The following is a 24,807-nucleotide window of genomic DNA, read 5'->3' on the forward strand; positions in this document are numbered from 1 at the left end:
AAGAATAACACTGACTCGCACTGGTGTTGAACTTTTTGCTCGGCCGTTTGACTGCGCAGCGTGGTGCGCCTTCTGACAGGGAGAGGGAAAATGATGTCCCCCGGATTCACCGCATTCCTCGCCACTTCTCTCACCTCTCTGCCGGGCTCCCCGAGCAGTTGGCGCAACGCGGTCTGCGACTGATCCATCAAAGCCCTGCTCGAAGGAAATATGACCGCTGAGCTTGATTTATTGCTATTCTGAGGCTGCGTTCCACTTGAAACAACTTAAACTTGCAAGTAAGAAGCCATAAAAAATTTACATTATTCATTCTGGTATTTTATTTTATTTTTTTACCTCCATCAGGGTAGGCAAGGTTTCCATTGCCTTTGGTTAGTTTGCCAACAACCGATTTATCCAAATATAACCTTTGTTCAATGTTATTGACATTTAGTTAAGATTGGTCAGTGAATCAGGCATGAATCATGACTCCAAATAAAACTTGTCCAACCTTGGCAGAGGTCTGCGCTATAGCACCCATGTCCCAGTTCAGGGTGTGCACCCCTAGCTGCAACCAACCAGTTTCTCCTGGGAGGTTCCAATCATCTGTGGCCTGTGTTGAGCATTTGAATCAATCTGTTTGTTCTGTTTGACAAGAACTGAGTAAAGACTGCTCCATTAGCTTTTAAGGACCAGTTTGAATCATCTGTGACTGGTGTATATGCTGTTTGATAAGGAGGATACACTAAATAGGTTCACTGCTACATCAGCTTTTTGTGAACAAAAAAAAAACAACTTTGATTTGAATCACTTGTAACCTGTGTTATGCATTTCAGTCCATCTGTTAGGTCGGACTGTAGGTCTGTTTGATAACGAACACAGAGCTAAGATGTAGAATGCTACATTAGCCTTCTGTGAACAAAGGACTTGATTTGAACCATCAGTGACTGGAATCTAGTATTTGTTAAGACATAGTGCTAAGTTAGCTCCTTGCGCTAGCCGCCACCTCTAGTTTTTCTTGTTATCCTGTCTCAAAGACTTCAAACGGTTTTAGGAAGACGGTATGGATTGTGTAGTCCTGTTGTCTAGTGGCGAGACTGTGAACTTCTCTCTGGCCACAAACCTGTAGGTCAAAGGGTGAAAGGGTCAGGAGGAGCCAAGTGTTTGGGGAAGTCAATGTCTGTCTCCCCATAGGCTGACAAGAGAGGTGTCCATCTGTTAAACAGGTTAACTTTGACTGGAGCCACTGGGAACAAATGATAATGTCCCCTAAGTGGATTACTAGAGGATTATGTGACTCATTGGTCACTGCTAATTGTTACTTATTTATAGTTATTTAGATCATTTTCAGAAAATTAAAAGGGAAATGGACATAAGATACAATACATGCTAGTAAGTGCAGGCACAGCAAGTAAGTCGAACCTTACTGGCTATGTCTATGGATAAGTTTGTGTGGACTTGTGTGGTACTATGAAAGTTGTTTTTTTCTTTTTTTTTTTTTATTGAAGAGGGCATTATATTGCTATTTAACGTTGCATTTGTTTTAATTCATTCATGTATTTATTTTATATACTATTATTTTACATTACATAAATATTTTAGTTTGTGTTTGAATTATAGTCTAAGTTTCATTTATAATTTTGTATATATTATGGAACATTAATATTGTACGTTTATTATTCTTTTATTGAATTTTTTCATTCATGTAATATGCGATTATGTTGCATTTAAAAATACTAATGGATAATGGATTAATATATTATATAACATTGCATTAATATTTTATATTCTATAACAGATGGTTTCATGTCTGGAAACAGTCCTGGAACAATGAGTCCCTGCAACATATCACGAAATACAGATACAGTAATACTAAACTATATCACGGTTCTTGCTTCACTGTCCCGCTATATTGCAGATATTTATTACTTATATTATACTTTCTAAGATTTCATTATTGTTACTCTATTTTTTATACTGTTTGTACAACATTTGTTTTCCATTGCTCATGTTTTTTTATACCACTGATATAGTGTTATGAGAGCATAATAATGCAAGGACATCCTTTTGAAGAACAATTACCTCGAAGAATATATTACACATTGGCATTTTCATGTAGAACAATAATCTTAGATAAATAAAAAATATAAACATAACACACTCGGGCTCTTATTACAAAAATTGCACTTGAACAAATTTCAAAAACACACATTACTGCCTTAACAGGCAATATACTGTTTCCAGTTGGTTAAGAAAAAGTGCAAAGTATAGCAACATTAATAACAGCACAACACGTAGACCGAAGAAACCTGTTTTGATTCAAGATTTGTACTACTTTTCAAAACGCTGCTTTGCAAACATGTTCAATGGCTACATCTCTTACGATAGTGAATACGCTATACTATATATATAATGTGAGAATATATGTGCACCATATATGCCGTCATGTTTGTATTTGCATTGTTAGGCAAAGAGTTCTGCAAGCTGACAGGAAATGGGAAATGTTCCACTGTGATTTTTGTTCCCAGCTGAAGAAATTGGGTCGGAGGGTTGTTTAAAATTGAAAATTTTAAACTAATTTTTAAACAACAAAAATTTAAAAATCTATTGTGCATGGAACCCTGGCAGAGCGAGAGCAGCATGGCAGCAGCGTTAACTCTGAGGAATACAAGGTAAGTCTTCGGAGTCTGGAATATGCTATTTCTGGTACAGTAACAGTTTTTTTATTGTTATTTTTTTTATCAAGGCATTCGACTTTGGCAACGGATTTGGAACTAGGAAGCACACCTAGTACTCGCGGCTCACGAAAGTGACTCACCTTTTTTCTGTTCATTTACAATAACTTTGTACTGTACTGAGTGTTTTAGGCCACCAAAAAAAACTACAAAACAATAAGTTTGTACTGTACAGTAATATGGGTGCATATGGCCTCAAAAAAAAAAGTGTTTCAATGTAATGGACAATTGGCTATATCGGAAGACCCCCCCCCCACACACACACACACACACACACACACACACACTTCTATTAGTCCGTTCTATCGAGGTTCCACTGTATCGTCATGACAATGAACAAGTCCAGTATGATCCTAAGTTTTTAATGAATCATACAACACCCACAGCACAACTAACTCAAGTACTCACAGGGTGGACATGGAGCAATCTAGCCCTCTGCTACATTGCCTTCCCTATTACTTCCTTCCTTCCCACTCATGTCCAGGATGCATTTCTGATAAATGGCTGAAGGATGGATGGGCTGACAGAGGGCTGGACAATAATGGCTGATCTACAGGACACAAATGCAGCTACTAGGGAGATTTATGGCCCTCTGCACACGCACACTCGACCAGTCTGGTAACCAATGAGATGATTTCTCATATCAGCGCTGGACCGAGGGGGAAGAGCGCTTCCTCTCGTGTGCAGGGCATTGTTTATTAATCCGATTGTTTAAAAAAATGGAGACAGTAAACAGCGAGTCAGATGTAAATGTGACAAAGATTGGGAGTAAGTCCAACTGTTCTGGCAAATACGTTTTGGATGGAGGTACACTGTACGTACGTAGGGAAGAGCTGAAGAAGGCTTCATATGCGATAACAGAGAAGGGCAATGGTGTTTGTTCACCTTAGAAACCATAACTGACTTAAAATAATCAAATGTATATGGTGGACAGGGTTTTGGTTGATGGGTAGATTACACATTAGTTACATGCTGGTTAAGTGTTTTCCAGAATCACTGCACCAAAATGTTTAAATGCAATCATGCAAACTGTAAAAGATCACAGCACAGAGACTGCCCTCATCAAGAACTCCTCCTCGCAGCAGACGCCGGACAGATCAGTATTGTCATTTTCCTCGACCTCTCAGCGACCTTTGATACAGTTTCCCACGCAGTCCTCCTGAAACCTGATAACCTTGGCACCACAGGTACAACTCTTTCATGGTTTCAGCCCTGCACTATATTGCCAAAAGTATTCACTCACCTGCCTTGACTCACATATGATCTTAAGTGACATCCCCTTCTTAATCAATAGGGTTTAATATGACATTTATCCAACTTTCACAGCTATAAGAGCTTTAACTCTTCTGAAAAAGCTTTTCACAAGGTTCAGGAGTGTGTGTATGGAATTTCTGACCATTCTTACAGATGCGCATTTGTGAGGTCACAGAGTGATGGTTGAAGAGAAGTCCCGGCTCTCAGTCTGCACTCCAATTCATCCCAAAGGTGTTCTATCAGGTTGGTGTCAGGACTCTGTGCAGGCCAGTCAAGTTCATCCACACCAAACTCTCTCATCCATGTCTTTTTTGACCTTGCCATTCCCAAACTGTTCCCACGAAGTTGGGAGAAAGAACTGTCCAAAGAGTTCCTTTCACTGGAACTAAGAAGCCAATATTTTGGGCAATTCCATGCTCCCAACTTTGTGGGAACAGTTCTTCCATTTCTAAAATGTCTGAGCACCTGTGCACAAAGCAAGGTCTATAAGGACATGGATGAGAGAGTTTGGTGTGGATGAACTTGACTGGCCTGCACAGAGTCCTGACCTCAACCTGATAGAACACCTTTGGGATGAATTAGACCAGAGACTGAGAGCCAGGCCTTCTTGTTCAACATCAGTGTGAGACCTCACAAATGCGCTTCTGAAGAATGGTCAAACGTTCCCATAAATACACTCCTACACCTTGTGGACAGGCTTTTTTGAAGAGTTTAAACTGTTACAGCTGCAAAGGGTGGACAGACGTCATATTTCACCTTGGATGGTCATTCTTGACTCTACTTTCACATTCAAGTCTCCGTCACCAAGTCTGCCTCCTATCACCTAAAAAACATCTCCCTGCTCTACCATTGCTCTCTGACTCGGTGGCTGAAACCCTCACCCATTCGTTATCAATTCCCGATTGGACTACTGCAACGGAGTCCCGTACGGGGTACCCACTAATGCACTGGACAGGTTCTTACCCACACCAAGGCCTGGCAGCACCAGACCCCAACCCTCTTCCATCTCCACTGGCTCCAAGTCAAGTTCCATATTTCTTACAAACTCCTCCACTTCACCGACAAATCCCTCCATGCTCTTGCCCCCAAATACCTTTAAGACCTTCTTCACCCGCACACTCCACCCAAGAACCTGTAGTTTACTAATGGACGATGATACATACCCAAACTTTAAAAATGTTGTCATTGTGTGTGGGCGAATCATGGCAGCCTAGTTTGATGTGCCAAATTTTGCAGCCATGTTTTTGCAGGTGAAAATCTACATTTGGTAGTCTACAGCGTCTGGAATTAGGATTGAGATGTCTGTCATGAGTAGACCCACGAGAGTCTCAAAAATTCACGGCCGAAAAGGACAAAGTTGACCATTTTGGTCTGAATACGGAACCGTGAATATGCGGGGGGTTCACTGTAGTAGACATTGTACTCCTTGGAACTACAGTACAGTATATAGGCATTAATCATCCGATTGTATATACAGCAGTCCGTAGGAATTCATATCAAGATGCCATCCAAACAGTTACCGTCTGCTCAAAATGGCCCTTTTATTGGAAGGCCTGTTGTTGCTGTTTAGAAACGAGTCAGCCATCAAAGAGTGGTTTACCATCACCTCCTCAACGGTGCGATGATGCGGCGGCCCATGCGACTCTCTCGGGGGTGCCTGATTAAAAACTGCTCTGGAGTCTCTTGCCTCCTGACCCCTCATCCCAGCTCCACTCCATCTCAAAGCACGGGAAATTAATTAAAATTTCCCTCAGAAAGAGCGAGGTCGCATCAACAATGAGGTGGGGTTGGGAATCAATCAAAAACATCACCCCATCCCACCCACCCCTCCCCCTACCCCTCTACTCAAGATGGCCGCTTGAGCGCTTCCTGTGCAAGGAATGGGCACTTCCTGCGCCGGGTGGGAGGTGCGGGCTAAATGACATCATCAATCACACACAGGGGAACAAACACACACAAATGATTACATGCAGTAATTTAGCCTAGAGGAAAGTCTGTCCCTGCGTTTCCCTTTTTCTCGCTCACAATAAAATTACATTTGCATTAGCTGTGAGAGAATTTGGCCCAGATGATTTATGGAAGCAATCAACACTGCGCTATCCAATCCCAGTGGTTCCCTGAAAAGTGTGTGTGTGTGTGTGTGTGTGTGTGTGTGTGTGTGTGTGTAGGGGGGCGGCTGGGGGCTGCGAGTGTGGATGTCTGTAGATTAGGTGGAGAAGGCTTCGCGCAAAAGGAGCATAGCCAGGCTCGGGGACTAAAAGCGGGGGTGGTGGGTGAAGCAGTCGGACCTGGCTGGAACAATCAAAGAGATTCCGCCTTTGATTAGATTAGTATTAAACAAAACCCTGACAGATATGACAAATAGCAGCATTAGAGCCTGTCATTCTCACCTCTATCTCACCGTACTCTCCACCGTTATACGGGGGCCAACGTCTTAGGAAGGGGTTAAAAAGCTGGAGATGGCATAAAGCCAGATGGCAGGTACTATTTATTTGGGAAATTAAAGCTGATAAAATAAAAAAGGAAAGCATGGTTTCAACTGACGCGTCATTAATCAGTTGTGTTTTTTGTATTATTGCGCAGTAAATTGAGAAAAAAAACGGTATCAGCTATCCTCGTGGCTTGAAAATAAAAACACTGTATTTTGTCAACTAAATAAATCTAATCCTCGGCATTCGGTTCCACGGCAGTGACTTAACCTGAATGTGTACGCAAGCTGGAACGCTAAGCTACGCTAACGCAATAGTCAAGACATTATTACAGTGAATATTTGTATAAAAAAAGACTTTTAGGCCATAAATAAAATATATAAATGAAAACTAGTAAGTACGGCTGATCCTCTGTGTGCCTTCTCATGCTGAACGACTGACCACGTACACAAAGTAGTTCATTGTACACCGTACGGAAGGACCGTCATAAACCAATGACCCCTGTGACACTACTACACACCAATGAGTTGCTGGTGCACTGAAAGAACATAAAAGCCTCCTTTTTTTATTTTTTAGACACTATCATTTAGCCCATTTTAACTCCGTTGATAACCAAAACAGCAGCAACTTGCATGTAATCAGTTTTACAGTGTATTGTTAAATGAGTAAAAGATTATAAACACCTCCATCAAACAGATCCCTCCCTTTTTTGGTAGTACCTAATCATTTAAGTTCATTGATGCTTTTGTTTGAACCCAAAGCCTATTTGAACTCTGTTTTGCAGACTAAAACAGCAGCAACTAGCACGTAAACAGTCTCTCAGATTTAACGCGAGTCTCATCTCTTTTTAATACAAATCAGTATAAGATGATCAGTTAGCATTCCTGTAGGAAGACGTAGATTTAATAATTCACAGCTGAGCCTGTCTGAACTCTCTTGCTAACAAAGACAGCAGCACTTCTTACCAAGGCATTAAAACAGTCTTTCAGATGAGTTGAAGTTTGAGGACGTTCAAGTTCCCCTGAACAATATTAAAGATGATCTTAACGTGCCATTAACGTTCCAGTAGACGCTGACTTAAAGTATGTGGTCGCTTCGTAAACATTGTATGTGTCCGTGTTACAGTGAGCTACGCAGATATTTGTTCCGGCGAGTCTGCCTCGTTTTTCCACATTTCTTCATAATAAAACTTGTCATTTTATTTTAAACTCTGCTTCCACTTCTCGTAAATTGTTCCCTGCTAAGGGAAAAAAGGTACTAACTGTAATTAATTTGCTGAATCCATCTGACCTCTGTGGCGAACCAAAAAAGCAGCACCGAACCATGTAAACAGACACTATGTGGTGACGACTATTAGTCTTCCAGTAGACTCCCAACACTTGGTCACTCCATAATGTTGTGTGTGCCCATGTACTGTACATTGTTTACTGTATTCCAAAAATGCCTCCCTCAAATTAGGTGAAAAAACTGGTAGTAACACTAATAACTTTGAGTAGATTTGACCATGTTGCTAACCAGAACAGCAGCACCAAGCATGTAAAGTCTCTCAGTGTCATTCCACAAGTTGTAAATCCAGATCCAAAAATGTTTGTCTATGTTACTGTTCTCCAGTATAGTATTTTCTTTTCTTTTTAAACTCCCCATTCACTTAAGATTGTTTAATATCGGTAACATTGTTTAATATTCTAAAAATGTCTCCCTCGTCTGCACTAGGGTAATTAAATACCCTTGCAAACTATTTGTGGAAATATGGTTAGTGTTGCAAAGCAGAATTAACAAAATGGTAGGTATCCACTGTATTGGATTCTGATTGACAGCAGTAACAGAGCACCCATCGGGAGCGTGATGCTAATCAGGTATCCCGCAATGACGCGATTGACAGCACCAGTCATCGATCCGCCTACGCCTGCTTATGATCCCGGAATTAGTATTCATGAATGTGGCGGCAGGCTAAATAAACTTGGCAACATAACCGTCCAGGAAACAAGGCCCAATCAATGCAAAGCACCATCAAATCGACATTATCCCTCCTCGTCGGTTTGGGCCCACAAAGGGGGCCGGGGTCAAAGGGGAGGTGGACAGGTCGCCCACCCTTGACCTATATGGCCGATACCTGCGAGCAGAGATGCCTTCGATCAGTTTTCTCGGGCCTCGTTGAGGGGACAGGACACGAGCAGGAATGGAGAGATAAGTGACTGGATGGCTCTGAGTCCTGACTCTGTTGTTGCTGTTGTGGATTTAGTGCACTCAAGGAGAGGCAGATAAATCAAAACTACAGCAAAGGGCATCCGAGAGAGGTGATAAAGATGCGAGACTTGCCTGTGAACACAGCAGCATGACGAGCTCTACCACCGAACTGCTGGACTTCATGCACACCAAGCCTGGGGGAAATACAATAAGACAGAGAGTTGGTGTTATTTGACAAAATGGGCATCTCTAGCCATGTTTCCACCAAGCAGTATAGTTGATACCGTCACAGTCTGGAACAGTAGAAGCAGATTTTGGTTTGCACTTTCAACACATGCTACATATGCGGTAGTGACAGGCATTTGACAATATTTCTTCTGTTGACTATGATGAAAATTGACTATCATGACACTAAACATTTGCTGTGAATAAGTAAAAACAAAAGTGGTATAACAAAACAAACCAAAGAAAAGCCAGATTTCATTAAGAGATAAGCTACAGGTATGATTGTTTCAAATATATTTCAGTAGAGTGGCTCAAAAGTGCTACATTTTGGGGTGAGAAGGTAAAAAATAAATAAAAATAAATGTATATAAATTGGAGTACTAGGTAATAAAAATACAAAATAACTAGTACTAATTGGGTGACCAGGTACAAAAATTTAATAAATAAAAATGAAGTGATACAATAGGGATACAATAAAGTGGTAAGAATAAATATAGTAGCGTAACAGGTTTAAAGTAACAGGTTTAAAAATAAGGAAATACATGGTTATAATTTCTAGTGACCAGGTACGTCAAAAAAATAAAAATAAATAAAAAATAAATAAATAGTGCAATTTGGAGGGACCAGGTATGAAACAAATAAATACATTTTAATAAAATTGTGTAATTTGGAGTGAGCAAATTAAAAATAAATTAAAATAAAGTGGTACATGTTGGAAACCATCTAGGGGAAAAAAATATAGCGGTACCATTTGGAGTGAACGGTAAAATAAATGAAATAGGAATAAATTGGTTCTACTAAATAAATAAAAAATTAATGAATTAATACAAACAAAATGTGCTTCAGAAGCCAAACAAAATTTGGAGTTCAAACCGTTTTATTGTGACACTGTCACTAAATGGCACCAGCAACAAGGGGAAAAGTGTGATGCTAACCATAGAACAGAAACGGCAAACTTACTGCGGCAGAGGAAAGGTTCTGGCTACTAATGAAATACCACCTGCATCAACACACAATTAAGCAAGCTGATACGAGCGAAAATAGCATGTAGCTGAAAGGCTAATTAATGAGAAGTTTGCCAACAAAGTGGTTCCTGTTCCCTCGCTCGGCATATTAGAAGAGTGAGTAGTTTTACTTTATTTTAGTTTTATTACATAGTGGTTAACTTGTTTGACACTTTAAAACACTGGGACTCAAACAGTCATAATCGCATAACAAAACCCAACTGCACTGCTTGTTGGAAACGGATAATGCAGTCCTTCATCAGAAAGTGTATTAGCTAACACTGTACCATCTGTAAGGGAGCGCCGAGTATTGATGTGACTAATGAGCTGACATGATGTTAATGTAAACTAATACATATTTGGGTTTTGTATTACAGGTCTGACTTGTGCCGACATATGTCCCCCATTGGTCCCTAATGGCCAGCAATGGGGGGGGGTTGAAGAGATCAAGGGGGCCACTGGAGTGTCCAGAGGTTCAGACGGAGGGATGGGACGTGGATATGTACAAAAACACACCTCCCCCTGCTTACTTTCTACACAGTCACCCCCGACCCCCTCCTGCAACTATCAATCAACTTTCCATTTTGTTTGGTGGCAGCAGACATCCCAAACACTGCTATTAGGGGCCTGGCCTCTGACCCGGGCCCCCGGAAACCTTCAAGCGCTGCTACCGGCTCATCACGCTACTGCGTTAAAGGCAATTTAAGAATCAGGGTATACCGAATCTATATGGTTACATTCAGGTCAGATTTTTGGGGAATCCGATGCTTTCCTGCTAAGATTTAATTGAAAACCATGGTCTTGAATCTGATCATGTTCTCAACAAAAATTAGAGCGACGAGAAAATTCAATTGACTGACAACATGGCAACAACATTTGTCCCAATACAAACCATTGTATTGTCATATTTGAAACTGATGGTCAATCTTTTCCTGATCAGATTCATGCTACTTTGTCAAAATTCTAGTGCACTTTAACAAAATCTGCCTCAGTAACAAAGTGCGTACATAAAATTGATCATAAAAGACAATTTAAATAATGAAGAAGACGTGGCTTTCGGCTTTTCCCTGTCAGGTGTCGCCACAGCAAGTCACTCGCATGATTTTGTTTGGCACAGTTTTTACACCGGATGCGGATGCCCTTCCTGATGCGACCCACCCATTTTTGTCCAGGCTAGGGACAGGCAGTGGTTGGGTACTGGTGCGCTGACCGCGAATCGAACCTGCGCCGTTTGCGTGAAAGGCAGCAGCATGTACAACTACACTACCAGTGACCATAATAATCACGATAACAATTATAAAAAAATTAATAATACTATTTTGCTAATTAAAATTACAAATGAATTATTAATAAATAGTAAATACAAATAAATAATAAATGTATTATAACAATAACATCTATAAGAAGAGCTCCCTTCACATTGGTATTTGGCATAAAGGAGGTCCAGAGTGTTTTCCCCCTCTTGTTGCACAGTGCACATATTGTGTGAAGTTGTTCACTGATGAGAAAAAGGAACATTATTGCCGTTTCTACTGACGAGGATGAGGGGGCCAGGTGATGAAATTGGGATCACCGCGCATGCATGATGCCTAAATCATATAGAATGAATATTTATAAATATTACAGGGATGGGCAACTTAAATTGCGGCACATGTAATCTGGACTTTTCCAGATCGGATTTGTGCCTCTTGACTGAAACAGGTTTGACATTTTGCGACACAATTGTGATCTCACCATCAAATTCGTTCGATAGCACTTGTCACAAAGCTACACCAGTAATGGTTTTATTTAAAAAGGTGACAGTGGTGATAGAAATGGATGTGCACGAATAAATTGCAGTGTAAACAGCACATTTGGGCTACTCCATCAAAAATCTGATGTTGGACTAATACGGCAATGAAAACTGCATTGAAACGTCGACAAGTCCAACCAATCTTCACCAAGGTGCGGCCTGATATGACAATGGCCATTACCATTGACAGTCGAATTGTCTTTTAACAAACAATAACAAATACGAATTTATTGCTGTCATCCGCCATGTTTTTTTACCTGAATGCATCCAAGTCGGACATATGCAACTTCCCCAGCGGCCTTGAATGCAATGTAAGACTGTGGCATCGTACTTACTCGTGCCCTCGATGAGGAGCTCCTGTCCGTGACTGCCCAACAGGGTCCGGGAGAGAAACGGGGCAAAGTCCACAAAGATCTCTCTGAGTAAGGGGGCTGCCTTCTCCAGGGCATGTTCCAGACGCTCAGAGATGCTAGAAAATGATCATCGAGAGGACACGATGGGCAAAAAGTCAGGAAACTCTAGTTCAAGGCCCTGTTTTTTTTTTGTTTTTTTTTTTAATGGGGAACACTTGAATCAATATAAAAAGGTATTTAAATGAATGTGTGCATGTGTGTGCGCGTGAGTGTGTGTGTATGTGTATAAAGGGTGGAAAAAATAAGATGAATCACCTCATATTGGGGGCCGTGTGCTGGGTCACAGGGGAGAGCGGCGGGACAGATGGCAAGCTAGCGCTAGCTGGATCCTGGCCGGCTGCTGCAGGGGGGAAACCATAGACCTCTGTTATTAGTCTGGACTCACACTGACACACGCACACACTCAAGGCAATACATTACATGGCCAGCATAGCGCCATAAACCGGTGTGGAAACATGCCTCTTATGAAATCATACAATGGCTTCCATTCAAATGTTGGAAGAGAGGGGATGGGGCGATTTATGGTGGAGTAGGGCAAGTGGGGGTACAAGTATAATTTTTATGGTTTAGATAGCGCATGATGTACTCCGGGCACAATACGTCTTCCTTATCAATTTACAATTCAGAGCTTTCCATGACGGAGCCCTCTAAATTACATACTTAGAGCCTGGTAATGTTTCACTGTCACCCGCTTAGCACACGCTGTTTTTTTTCTCCCCTCCTGTTCCTAGAAATAAGGTTGCACAATTTGGAAACAGACCTAAATGAAAAGTATTTTGCTTTTGAATTGCCATTGTTGTGGACTTGGATATCATTTTTGGCAAAGAGAAAAAAATAAGATGACCATAAATTACATAAAGGGAACTTATAGCCATGTAATGTTAATATAGTGAAGCATTTCTATCCTGGCTGCTCAGTCCAGGCCACCGGACATTTTTAATCAGACCACAGCACTAAACAGATGATGGTGATCATCCAGCTGGTAATCAGGAGTTATTGTCATATAGCCAGAGCATAGCAACAAAAGAGGATGACTGTCCTGGCTATCACCGATGTTAGAAAGGAAAAATATTGTACCCATTAATCACGGAAATTGAACTTATTGTGACATAGCAGGAGTGTAGCGACGGAAAGAGTACAAGTGTCTCTGTCCTAGCTGTTCAGTACAATATGCTAAGGAGGAAAAATATGATAGTGACCATAAATCAAGGCAACGTCTTGTGACTTATTAACGGTACTGTAGTGACAACAGTGGACTGTGTCTTGGTTGCGGAGTAGAATATGGTAAAAAAGAGGAAACTATGATTATGAATATAAACAAAAAAAATAAATAAAAAAAAATACAGAAATAATACGATGACATCAATCACGGAAATAAAACAACATAGCAGTAGCGCATTGAAGATTGTGATCGGAGGGATCTTTTGCAATATAGCGTTAACATGGCAACGAAATAGAAAGACGAGTCTGTGTCCTGGGTACCATTGATGGCAAAGTGGAAAAATATGACTATGGCCCAAAATAACGTACATTTAACTTATTGTAACGTAACGTATTTTTACGTATCAGTAGCACAGTGACAACAGTAGTAATAGGGATTCTGTCTGCTCAGTGCAGCATGGCAAGGCGGAAAAATATGACAATGCCCACAAATCATGGAAACTAAACTTAATGTGACGTAGCTGTGAACAAACACCATTGATTTTGCCACTCATTAGGTCATCATATAGCAATTTAGCCCACAAGGCTGCTTTTCTGACCGTTTCATTGTTGGTCTAAAATCTGCTTTACATCATCATTGCGCAATGAGGCAGAACAGCACACACGCTACAGAATCAATGTATGATATGACCCACCACTAAATGGACCTCGCCGCACCTCGTAAATAAGCTAATGCACGGCTGAATATGGAGGAGCAAGAGGAGGATTACACTCCTTGCTTGTTTTTCCAGCCGGGACAGTCTCTGAGAGGGGATAACTCCTCGGGAATGACGTGTGATGTGGTTTGGAATGAATGTGCACGCGAGTGTGTATATAAGGTGTTAAGCAGCTCTGCCGGGATTCTCCACCCGCCATTACCCCCCCTCCCACAATCCACTCGAGATGAAGGATTGAAAACAAAAAGGACTAAATGAACGTCCCTGTCAGTCCTCCCCTTCATTATTTTGAATTAAATTTTGAGATTATTTATTTATTTTTATTTTTTTTTAATAAATACTAAATAAATTTTAAAAAAACACTCAAAAACTACAGTGACTGCCCAACCACATGGCATTTTAATATACAGGGCAAGAAACCATATTTGGTAAGTGAAAATGGATGCTGTTATCTTTCACTGTAAGATGGGAGGGTCATAATAATTTAATGATTAAAATAATTTGCTATAATAACAGGTGTACAATTTTACAATTTTCAGGATTGCTTCAATGACTAACAGACAAATAATTGTATCGGAATTAAAATGTCTTTTTTTTTTTTTTTTAACACAAAGTCAGCTTCCTAAATGCTATCCAGGGAGGGTGTTTTTTTGTGTGTGCGGAAATTCTCAAAATATAAAGCAAATTTAATCATTAAAATATATATATATTTTTAAATACACCTAATTTATCATAATTCCACAATATGGATATTAATTGTAATAAACTGTCAACAAATTTATCAAAGCAAATACATTTTTGTCCCACATTTAAATATAAATATTAAGCCAACTGATTTCTTAAACTGTGAAATATGTTTTTTAATACGATGTGATAAATATTAAATACAATATTAACCTATTTATTCATTTATTTCATAAGAAATTCCTAATTATATTCTAAATTTAATTAGTTCATGGACAATTTATTAGTTTTATTCAAAATTCACATATTTCTATTTATAGGCTATTTTTGGCACACACCCTCCTTAGTTACTAGTTATTTTTGTTTTTTTTAGCATTTTCTTATTTTCTAGTTTAAGGTTTTTCATCTACTTTCTAAATGTAATTTTTATAAATTTAATTTGAAGAAGGGCCATTGAGCTGGAGCTTTATGTGATTTAGTGTCGCACTGGTTTGTGTACTGAGGTTTTAGATAAGCACATTATGCTACGCAAGCCGCACAGAAGAGCAGCATTGCTGAATAAATATTGATTTCTCGCATAGCCAAGTAATTCAGTCTGCGTGTGATGCGAGTACTGACCATCTGCAGAGCCGCTGGCCTGTGATGTATCTCCAGAAGAGACCACGGCCACGGCAGCAGCGGGTGACACAGCGGGCACGGTGGGGGGAGCAGGGATGGCGGCGGCGGCGGCAGTGGGCACCTGAGACGTCACGCCCGCTTTCTTGGGCGCAAGGACGACACTCCTGCACGACAAACAACACAATATTCACATCAGTGTACACAATAAACGTTTAATGGCAGTAGATGACAAACAGAGATACAAATGCACAATGATGCAAAAATTCACATTCAGTAGGTTTTTACACTTTTAGGATTGCTGTGATAAAGTTTTTTTTCTTTGGCTTTTTGCAGCTTATTTTTTCGCATATGTGCATAGTTCAGCATACAGCCTAAATATTTTGGTAAAAATGCCTTCAGAACCCACAAAACCTTCAGAGTTCACACAAGACGACTGTTCAGAGGATCAACTCCATTTTCGTTTTTTCTTTGGAGGTTTTCACCCTATATGAAGGAGAAGCCCTGAAAAGGGGCGTGTAGAGAAGACTATAAAGAGGAAGCTACACTATTTTGTCTTTTTTTGTGGCACCCCTGATGGGATTGTCACAACAATGGTTAAGAAGTATTGTGTTTTGCTTTTATTACATGCTGTTTTTTCACACACATTTTTCACATATGCTTGCTGTTCACTTTTCTGGAAAAATTACACAATTACAAGTTGCATAAAACTTAGTTTCCGTGATTCATGGACATCAACATAATTTGGAGTACAGGATTTGATCTCAATTTTTGGGAAAAAATATCTTCAGACATCGCAAAAAACATTGGCAGTCTGTGCAAGATGTCAGTCGAGAGTATTGACTGGTTTTGCTTTTTATTTGGCTTTTTTGCTGCCTTGTGTTTTGGCATAAATACAGGGTTGAGAATCCAACCTACATTTTTGAGAAAAATAATCCTAGAAGTCACACAAAACTCTTGAGTTCGTGCGAGATGTCGGTTCAGAGGATCAAGCGATCAACTGGTTTAGCTTACTCTGGCTTTTTTTATGTCGATACCTGCTACGCCCCAAAAATGTCCCTACATTTGAGAGTAAAGTGGTATAGTTTGCGAGTGCGGCTGGAACGGCAGCCGGGAAGCTGAACGCCGCGCTGCAGATAAGCCGTCAGTCTGGAGCAGAGCTCTGACAGACCACTGGCCATATCAAAGGGAGGCTGACCCTGCTTATCAGTGCTGACACAGGGGAAGCAGAGCCTAATCACTGGCTGCCGATGCTGCTGACACACACACACACACACACACACACACGTGCGTGATGTACGGTCAAACATGCTATGCACATGTTTAAGTACAGTGGAAGGGCAAAGAGACCAAAGGCTAGCACACAGTTGTGAAGCAATTGAGGTATGATGGAGACGAGCATGACTTTACCCTGGCAAGCCAGGTTAGCGCAGCGGGTAGTAAATATAGTACAGTTTACCCAGGTTACTAGAATTAGCACACAGTCTAACCAATTTAACACTCAGGCTGGCCAAGCTGGCAGACACGTTATTGGAGATGGCCTATGAGTTTAACCAAGCTTGCCAAGTTAGTACACAGGCTGACGGATATCGCCCAGGAGTTAATAAATGCAAGCAAAGTTAGCCCGCAGTCAAGCAAACATCGCACAAGCTTACTACTACTAGTAAGCTTGTAAGTACTCGACTAGCTTACTAGTCAAGTTAGCGGACAAGCGAGTGAGGATAGCACAAGAGTTTATACCAGCTAGCCCATTTAGTATACAGGCTAGCAAATATAGCGCAAACTGTATGTTTGCCTAGATTAGTAAATTAAGAAATAGGGTAACAACAAAGGTTGCACATAGGCTAACAAATATACCATGAGTTTATCCAGGCCAGTCAAGTTTACAATTTGCAACATAATTAACAACAGTCCTCCATTGTTGGATTTGCAGTCCTAAATTTTGCAAGCGATTTGTTATTTACAGTTCATTTTGTGACACATTCGTTATTTGGTCTTTTTTGCGCCATATACTTTATTTACTTTACTCAATTTTATGCCATTTAGAATCCAGCATTTTGCAGCATGTTTGTTAGTCCATTTTGCAAAATTAATTTTTTACAACCTTTTCACCTTTCAGCATATTATTTACAGTCCTACACTTTGCGACATTCGTTACTTACTAGTCCTCCATTTTGCAACATAGCCGTTATTTAGTCTTCCATTTTGCCACATATCCTTTATTTATGATGCTCCATTTTGCAATGTTTGTCATTCAGTCCTAAATTTTACAACATATCCATTCTTTTCAGTCCTCTGTTCTGTAGCCATTATTTACAGTGCTCCACTTTGCTACGTACAGTATGTTATTTACATTCCTGCATATTGTGATATTCACAGTCCTCCATTTTATGATGATTATTTTCAAAACTCAGTTTTCTGACATGTTCGTCACTATCAGTCCTCCATTTTGCAACATGTCCACTATTTATGGTCCTTCATTTTGCGACAGAATTGCATCGTTAAAATCAATCAGTTTTGCTAACTGCAAGCAGGCCGCAGACACGTTATCTGCTAACTTTTGCTTCTGTTCACATAACCACAACACAGGACGGCTGTATCAGGACTTGAAGACGACCGCTGCAACTACCTAAACATAGATGTTATATAAAAAGCACAAAAGAGTGACGCTAATAGAGTATGTGTGTTTGTGTGAAACCTTCCATCTGCTTGTAATGGAGTCGGTGAATTATTCAGCAGGTCATTAGCCACACTTATCATGAGTGGGCCGACCCGGACGATTAATCAGTCGTCAGCAATGGCGGTCAGCCGCAATGCAGGAGGCCCAAGGTGTGTGTATGCGTGTGTGTGTGAATTATTTAACGGCTTTAACCTGCTATGTATGTGTGCCGTAAATGTTGTGTTCCAGTAATCGCTGCAATTTTAAATGGTGTGTAGGTGTGTGTGTGTGTAAAACTTTTACGATGCCTACCACACCAGCCTCAAAGCTACCAGGATGTACACAGTCATTAAATAAGGTGAGGGGGAAAAAGAAAATAGTAAATACCATATTTCCACTCAGATGTCGTGCCCCAATTAATCAGCCACTTAACAATAAAAAAATAAACACCCCCGTCAAATAGAGGACTCTCTTTTCCCTATAAGGAAAAGAAAAGAAGGGTAGTAAGTATATTGATCTCAGTTCATAGATGTTAATTTACTGACATGGAAATTAAGAGTCCATTTTTTTGAAAACATTGTTAGTCCTCCATTTTTCAATGTATCCATTATTTACAGTCTTTAATCTTGCATCATAGCCGTTATTTACAGTCTTCCATTTTGCAACATGTTATTTACGCTGTCCCATTTTGTGACACTATTTACAGGTGTCCCATTGCAATATTTACAGTTCATCATTTTGCCACGTGTATTATTTACAGTCCTACATTTTGTGACATTTTCATCATTAAATGACCTGCTCATTTATTGTAATTTACAGTGTTCCATTATGCGACGTTATTTAGTCGTCTTTTTCCGACACATCCCTCCTTTACAGTCTTCCATTTTGCGACATTCGCTATTTATACTGGTTCATTTGTGACATATCTGTTGTTTACAATCATGCATTTTTGACACATTTGTTTTTTACAGTTCTCCATTTTGTGACATATTTGTTATTTACAATCCTCAATTTTGTGAAATTCTGTTATTGACATTCCTCCAATTTGCAAAATACATGATTCAGAGCCCTACATTGTGACACTTACCATCATTTACGGTCCTCCATTTTGTGACACATTTGTCATTTACGGTCGTCCATTTTGAGGAGGGATGTGAGAAATTCAACTTGCCGTCAGTCAAGCGCTGTTTGTTTCTGACATGCTGAGTTTCTTCCCGAGCACTCCATTAACAACACTTCACGATGGACACAAGTCTTCTGTACACGCACGGCAGGAATGCAAACAAGCGCGCCCCGTGTATATCCCCACCGTCCAACACTCGCACATTCTGCTGATCTAAATCAGCAGCTTGTACAATGACACTGTTTGGTTCTGGTTCATGTCAGCAAATATTTGCAGACTGCCTGTCATAACAGGGGCACGGCTGAGAAATGGATGGGAGAAATCCACCAGGTCTGCGCTAGTAAATAAATCAGACAAGGAGGTGGGGGGGAATACTTCACCTTCTGACCCACACCCAGTTTTTATCTGGATTTTCTTGTTCCCCCTTATGTCGCTCTCGTAAATCCATGCGTCTGGACGAGAGAAGAGGTGGCGTGTTTTGGCAAGCACGTCTGTGTAGAATGTCAACTTGTCTCGTCGTCTTGTCGCAGGAGAACTTGTGGTTTGCTTGTCGGTGCCAAGCAGTGATGGACGCGGTAGATGATAAACAGTGGTAGTGTGTGATTACTGCACAATGGGAAGAACTGATGACAATGGAGTAATCACTACAAACTAAATGAGATGCTCCCAACTGGAACTTTCAACAGAGGTCTGTAGAAGAGATTGCATTAAACTTTTACGACTTTCAGATTGAACCTCAGCAATGTCTCCTTACACAAAAGATTCCCTGTCATACTCCATTATCCATTTCACAGATTTATTAAACTCAAAATATATGGGTGCACACAAGAAATTTGCTCATTTTGTATTTATTTGCACTCCAACACTTCAGGGATTGGGAACAATTCGATTTGACCATTTTTAAATTCAAATAAAAATGCCTTTAGTATAAACCTAATTCAGTGCAGCTAAGTATTTTTTTCCTCAAACTTTGTACTGTATAATGTATTTTATGCATTATTAAATTTTGTGGAAATCTAACATTTTGGCTAAACTCTTTACAAAATAACATTTGAAGGGTATTAAAATTGGCAATTTAAATTATTATTATATATTTATTTATTTTTTATTTTTTTTTATTTTTTTTTATTCAAATTTTTTGCTTGTTTAACAAATTTGTGATGTGAGACAACACGAATACATCTTGGAGAAACTAATAATTAAATGTACATATCTTTTGCACAAATGTGGTGAAAAATTGTATTTGGTCTAAAAACTTGAGTTGGCATTTTTAAGTCTAAAATAAGTGAAGAATAAATTCTTAGTGCGAGACTTCATGAATAGTTCAAGGGCCCCCCTCCCCAAAAAGAAAAAAAGGAAAAAATAAATAAAAGGGCATATTTTACTGTGAAATAACAAAAGTTCTCGATACCTGGATTGGGAATTGTTATTATTTTTATCCAGTACACAAATGTTTATAGTTATGTGGTGTGATCTAAGACAGATTCTAAGTGACGTATAGGGTGGTGGTAAAACTTGGATTTGTCAATTTTCAAATGTTTGCCTGACAATTTCTAAATATTCCATATACATTTATTTAATTTATTCAAAGACCACACTCGTAATTCAAATCACTCATATTTCAAATCAACTCTGCCCATTGAAATGAATGAAAAGTCATTAACTGTTCAAGCCCATCAAAAAACACCAACGGTAAATTTAGTTTTTTTTTTTGTTTTTTTTTTTGTTATAAGAAAAATAGCACTCTACAGAACAAAGTAATATCATACTGTAATTCAGTTTGTGCATTATGATTCCATTCTTCAATGCTTACTGACATTGTGCTGCTATTGCGAAGTCTGTGCTAGCTGATTTGCAGCAAATAATCAATTGCTCACTTCAGTCTGGGGTTTCTTAAAGCTCTTAAAGTAGCTGCCATTAAGCCTCTGCTAAAAAATAGAACGCTGGACGCTTCCATGTTAGCAAGCTATAGACCCATCTCAAATCTCCCTTTCATAGCCAAGATTATTGAGAAAGTTATTTTTAATATTTTTTTTAACATAAATGAGTATTGCCACTAATCTTATGGAGACCATTGCTGTGCCACAAACTGAGAATGCTGAGACAGTTGATGAACTTTTGGATAATTTCACCTGTAAAATCTCAAATGTCATGAATGCTGTCGCTCCTATTAAAACAAAGACAATCTTGGAGACCTAGAACACCGTGGAGGAGCACAATGATGGTAAAGACCTCTAAATCAAAGTGTAGGAAAGCAGAACATAAGTGGAGAAAAACTAAACTCTAAATTGACTGACTTCTACAGACAAAAGTCTTTGTAATTTAGTCAGGGCGAGACAGCAACACTTTTCAGAAATCATCAGTAAGAACTTCAATACTACTCGCACTCTGTTCGCTGTGGTTGACAAGCTCACAACCCCCCCCCCCCCCGAATCAGATAGCTCCAGAACTCCTAACAGCAGATAAATGCAATTAATTTGCTTATTTTAGTGGAAAAATGCAATTCATCAGGTTAAATATTAGCACAAATCAGCAAAATTATAAAATTATACTGCATCTGAAGGCCCCGAGGAAAACTCTATTACCATGTCAGAATTTGATACAGTTGACCAAAAAACTGTAGAGAAAACGGTTCAGCAGCTGAAACCATCAACGAGCTGTCTTGACTCAATACCATCTGACTTTTTCAAAGCTATTGCAAAGTCTGTGCTTGCTGCAGCAGATAATCAATTGCTCACTTCAGTCAGGCGAGTTTCCTAAAGCTCTTAAAATAGCTGCCATTAAGCCTCTGCTAGAAAATAGAACGCTGGACACTTCCATATTAGCAAGCAATAGACCCATTTCAAATCTCCCTTTCATAGGCAAGATTGTTGAGAAAGTTATTTTTAATCCACTCAGCAATTTCTTTAACTTAAATGGACTTTTTGACAAATTTCAATCAGATTAACGAACTCATCACAGTACAGAATCCGCTCTTATCAAAGTGCTAAATGATATAAGGTTGAATACTGACTCGGGAAAGGTGTCAATTCTGGTCTTGTTGGACCTCAGTGCGGCTTTTGATACAGTAGATCATAATAAACTGGTGAACAGGTTGGAAACGTGGGTAGGACTAAATGGAACAGTCCTTAAATGGTTCAGGTCCTACCTGGAGGAACCATTTGAAGTGTTCAATCTCATTGAATGGCAATGACCTATGGGGTCCCTCAAGGGTCAGTTCTTGGACTCCTCCTGTTCAGCCTGTATATGCTACCCTTGGGTCAAATTCTTCAGAACTTTAATTTTGACTATCATAGCTATGTAGATGACACACTGTTTTATCTAGCAGTGTCTTACAGATTACTCCAGTTCAATTGAGGTGTTGTGTCACTGTTTAAAACAGATAAATAACTGGATGAGCCAAAGTTTTCTTCAATTAAACCACAACAAAACTGAGATAATTGCTTTGGCAATAAAGTAAAGAGGATTGCTGTTAGTAAATACCTGGAGTCACTCTCTTTAAAAACCAAAGACCAAGTCCGAAACCTTGGTGTTCTGATAGAGTCCGACCTGACTTTCAACAGTCATATCAAATCAATTACTAAAACTGCTTTTGACATCTGAAGAACATGTCCAGAGTGAAGGCTTGCATGTGTCAAGCAGACCAGGAGAAGGTCATCCATGCTTTATCTCAAGTAGACTTGACTATTGTAATGGTCTTCTGACTGGACTCCCCAAAAGGAGCATTAAACAGCTGCAGCTCATTCAAAATGCTGCAGCTCGGGTTCTGACCAGAACAAAGAGGTCAGAGCATATTAATCCAATTCTAAAGTCTTTACACTGGCTTTCAGTCAGCTTTAGAATAGATTTTAAAGTTCTACTACTGGTCTATAAATCACTAAACGGTTTAGGTCCTGAATACATGAAAGACATGCTAATGGAATATAAACCCAGTAGGGCTCTGAGATCGACAGACTCAGGTCAAATAGTGGAGAACATAGTCCAAAGCAAACATGGTGAAGCTGCATTTAGCTATTATGCTGCAAATGGAATAAGTTGCCAACAGAAGTGAAGTAAGCCCCAAGTGTTCGTTTTTCAGTCCAGGTTAAAAACTCTTCTTTTTTCCCCCCCATGCTTTTTAGAGCATTTCCACTTTTAAATATTTTTTCCACTGTACGCTGTTTTAATTGTATTATTATTTTTTTATTTTTGTTTTAAATGTTTATAAGCTGTTTTTTTTCTTTGTTTTTAAATGCTTTTAATCATGTAAAGCACATTGAGTTACCTTGTGTATGAAATGCGCCATATAAATAAATTTGCTTTGCTCCTCCTACCAGTGTATGCACCTTAGCCACAAGGGGCCATTATAATACTTAAATAATTACACAAAGACGACAGTCACAACTACGTGACTCAGTAAGATGAAGTAATATTAGTCATTTTTCCAATATAAAGAATGTATCCTTGCCAGTGTTAATATATTGTCTCGCTACATGTGTTGCTGCACCGTTTGTGCTCAAACATCTTTTACTTAAAGGGTTGTAATTGTTTTGGGTTATAACTACCGCAACATCAATGCTAGTTTTGTTTGCCCGTCTATTGGAATTTACATTGTGTGTCAGCAATAAGTGAACTTTCATAAGTTATGCGGTTTGGTTAAATACACAACGTAATTCTCGTTTCAGATGACAGTAAACTTGAACTGATGAACAATAAATGCCTTTTTTTTTTTCAATTGTTCAGTATCTGCTGCCTGTTGTGAAGATTGCTCCCACCCTCTAGTCTCACAGGTCAAGACATTTTTTTTTTTTTTTTTCCCCCCAAAAGTCGGAGCATGTCTCGAAAAACTCATAAATCGGGTCACTCCTAAATCGAGGTACCACTGTATTCATTTTCACAAAGTGCGGGGCCTCTCCAGTACATCTGCCTTATCGTGAGTGTTTATGTTATAGCCTCTTCCAGCCCCTGTTGAAGGTGTCTGGCTGTGAAATGGAGCTTGCGTGTGTTGCAAGAGGAGGCTCCCCGAGCTGCAGGTCTATGATTTCCAGCGCTCCTTACGCCCTTCCCTGTAAGCCGGCAAGCGTGCTCAGCGGGCAGGAGCCAGTCTAATCCCCTGATATGAGGAGCACCCGCAGACCTGACAAAGCATTCCTCAGATAAAGACACGCCATCATCACCAAGATGCTGCGGAATTCCCATAGTCGGGGGTTAAGACTCGCTGACTGCCTGGCTGGCTGGCTGCGGGGAGGAGGTGTTTTCTTCAAAATGTGAGAACCTCAACTTCACCAGTCTCCCCCATGGAGGAGTCTTTTATTCATCCTCGAAGTCAAAATGTAAACCAGACCCAAGGACCATCTTCCATCACCTGGGCCTGTCTGTGGATTCACCACATGACTGTTTCCCCTTCCCCGCCCCACTCCAGGGTCACCAGCATTGATAGCGGACAGAGTCACGATCCCTCGGTTCAAAGGGGTTTTTGTTACAGAATGTTCTTGTGGATCCTCCGGGGGTACTGCGCAGAGATGTCTTCAAGGTCAGCAGCTTTTGTCAGGTATGAAACTGTCAACTTTGAAAAGCAATGGCCATATGGAGTCCTAGGGAAACCAGTGTTTTTTCGCCCGCCAACACACAGAAGCAAAGCGGAAAAACAGTATTTCACATATATCACCGCCCACTGGTGAAAACCCTGTATGTTCACTTTAAGACTACTTGGCATAGGATTGTCCGCTTTTAACATACAACTCCATTGACATTTCCATCAAACACTTGAACTCAATGATCAGATGACACCACTCAATAATAATAGCATGCATAAAGTACAAGTAAGATTTTAGTTAGTGTAAAAAAAATGT

General features: G+C 39.9%; 1 protein-coding gene across 9 annotated transcripts in view; it reads right to left on the reverse strand.

Annotated features, from left to right (window-relative positions):
• The window catches only part of lrba (LPS-responsive vesicle trafficking, beach and anchor containing), a 266,996-nt gene that overhangs the window by 170,713 nt on the left and 71,476 nt on the right, over positions 1-24,807 (reverse strand). For 8 of the 9 annotated variants that reach the window (XM_061770952.1, XM_061770951.1, XM_061770956.1 and 5 more), the window contains exons 30-33: positions 15,198-15,361; positions 12,274-12,358; positions 11,941-12,074; positions 8,717-8,778 (exon numbers count right to left, since the gene is read on the reverse strand). In XM_061770952.1, coding sequence (XP_061626936.1) covers positions 8,717-8,778; positions 11,941-12,074; positions 12,274-12,358; positions 15,198-15,361 — 445 coding nt within the window. Of the gene's footprint in view, positions 1-8,716; positions 8,779-11,940; positions 12,075-12,273; positions 12,359-15,197; positions 15,362-18,940; positions 19,109-24,807 lie in introns of those variants that run through there. The other variant, XM_061770959.1, reaches the window with a different exon arrangement.

Source organism: Phyllopteryx taeniolatus, chromosome 4 (assembly GCF_024500385.1).
Source record: "Phyllopteryx taeniolatus isolate TA_2022b chromosome 4, UOR_Ptae_1.2, whole genome shotgun sequence".
Classification (NCBI taxonomy): Eukaryota; Metazoa; Chordata; class Actinopteri; order Syngnathiformes; family Syngnathidae; genus Phyllopteryx; species Phyllopteryx taeniolatus.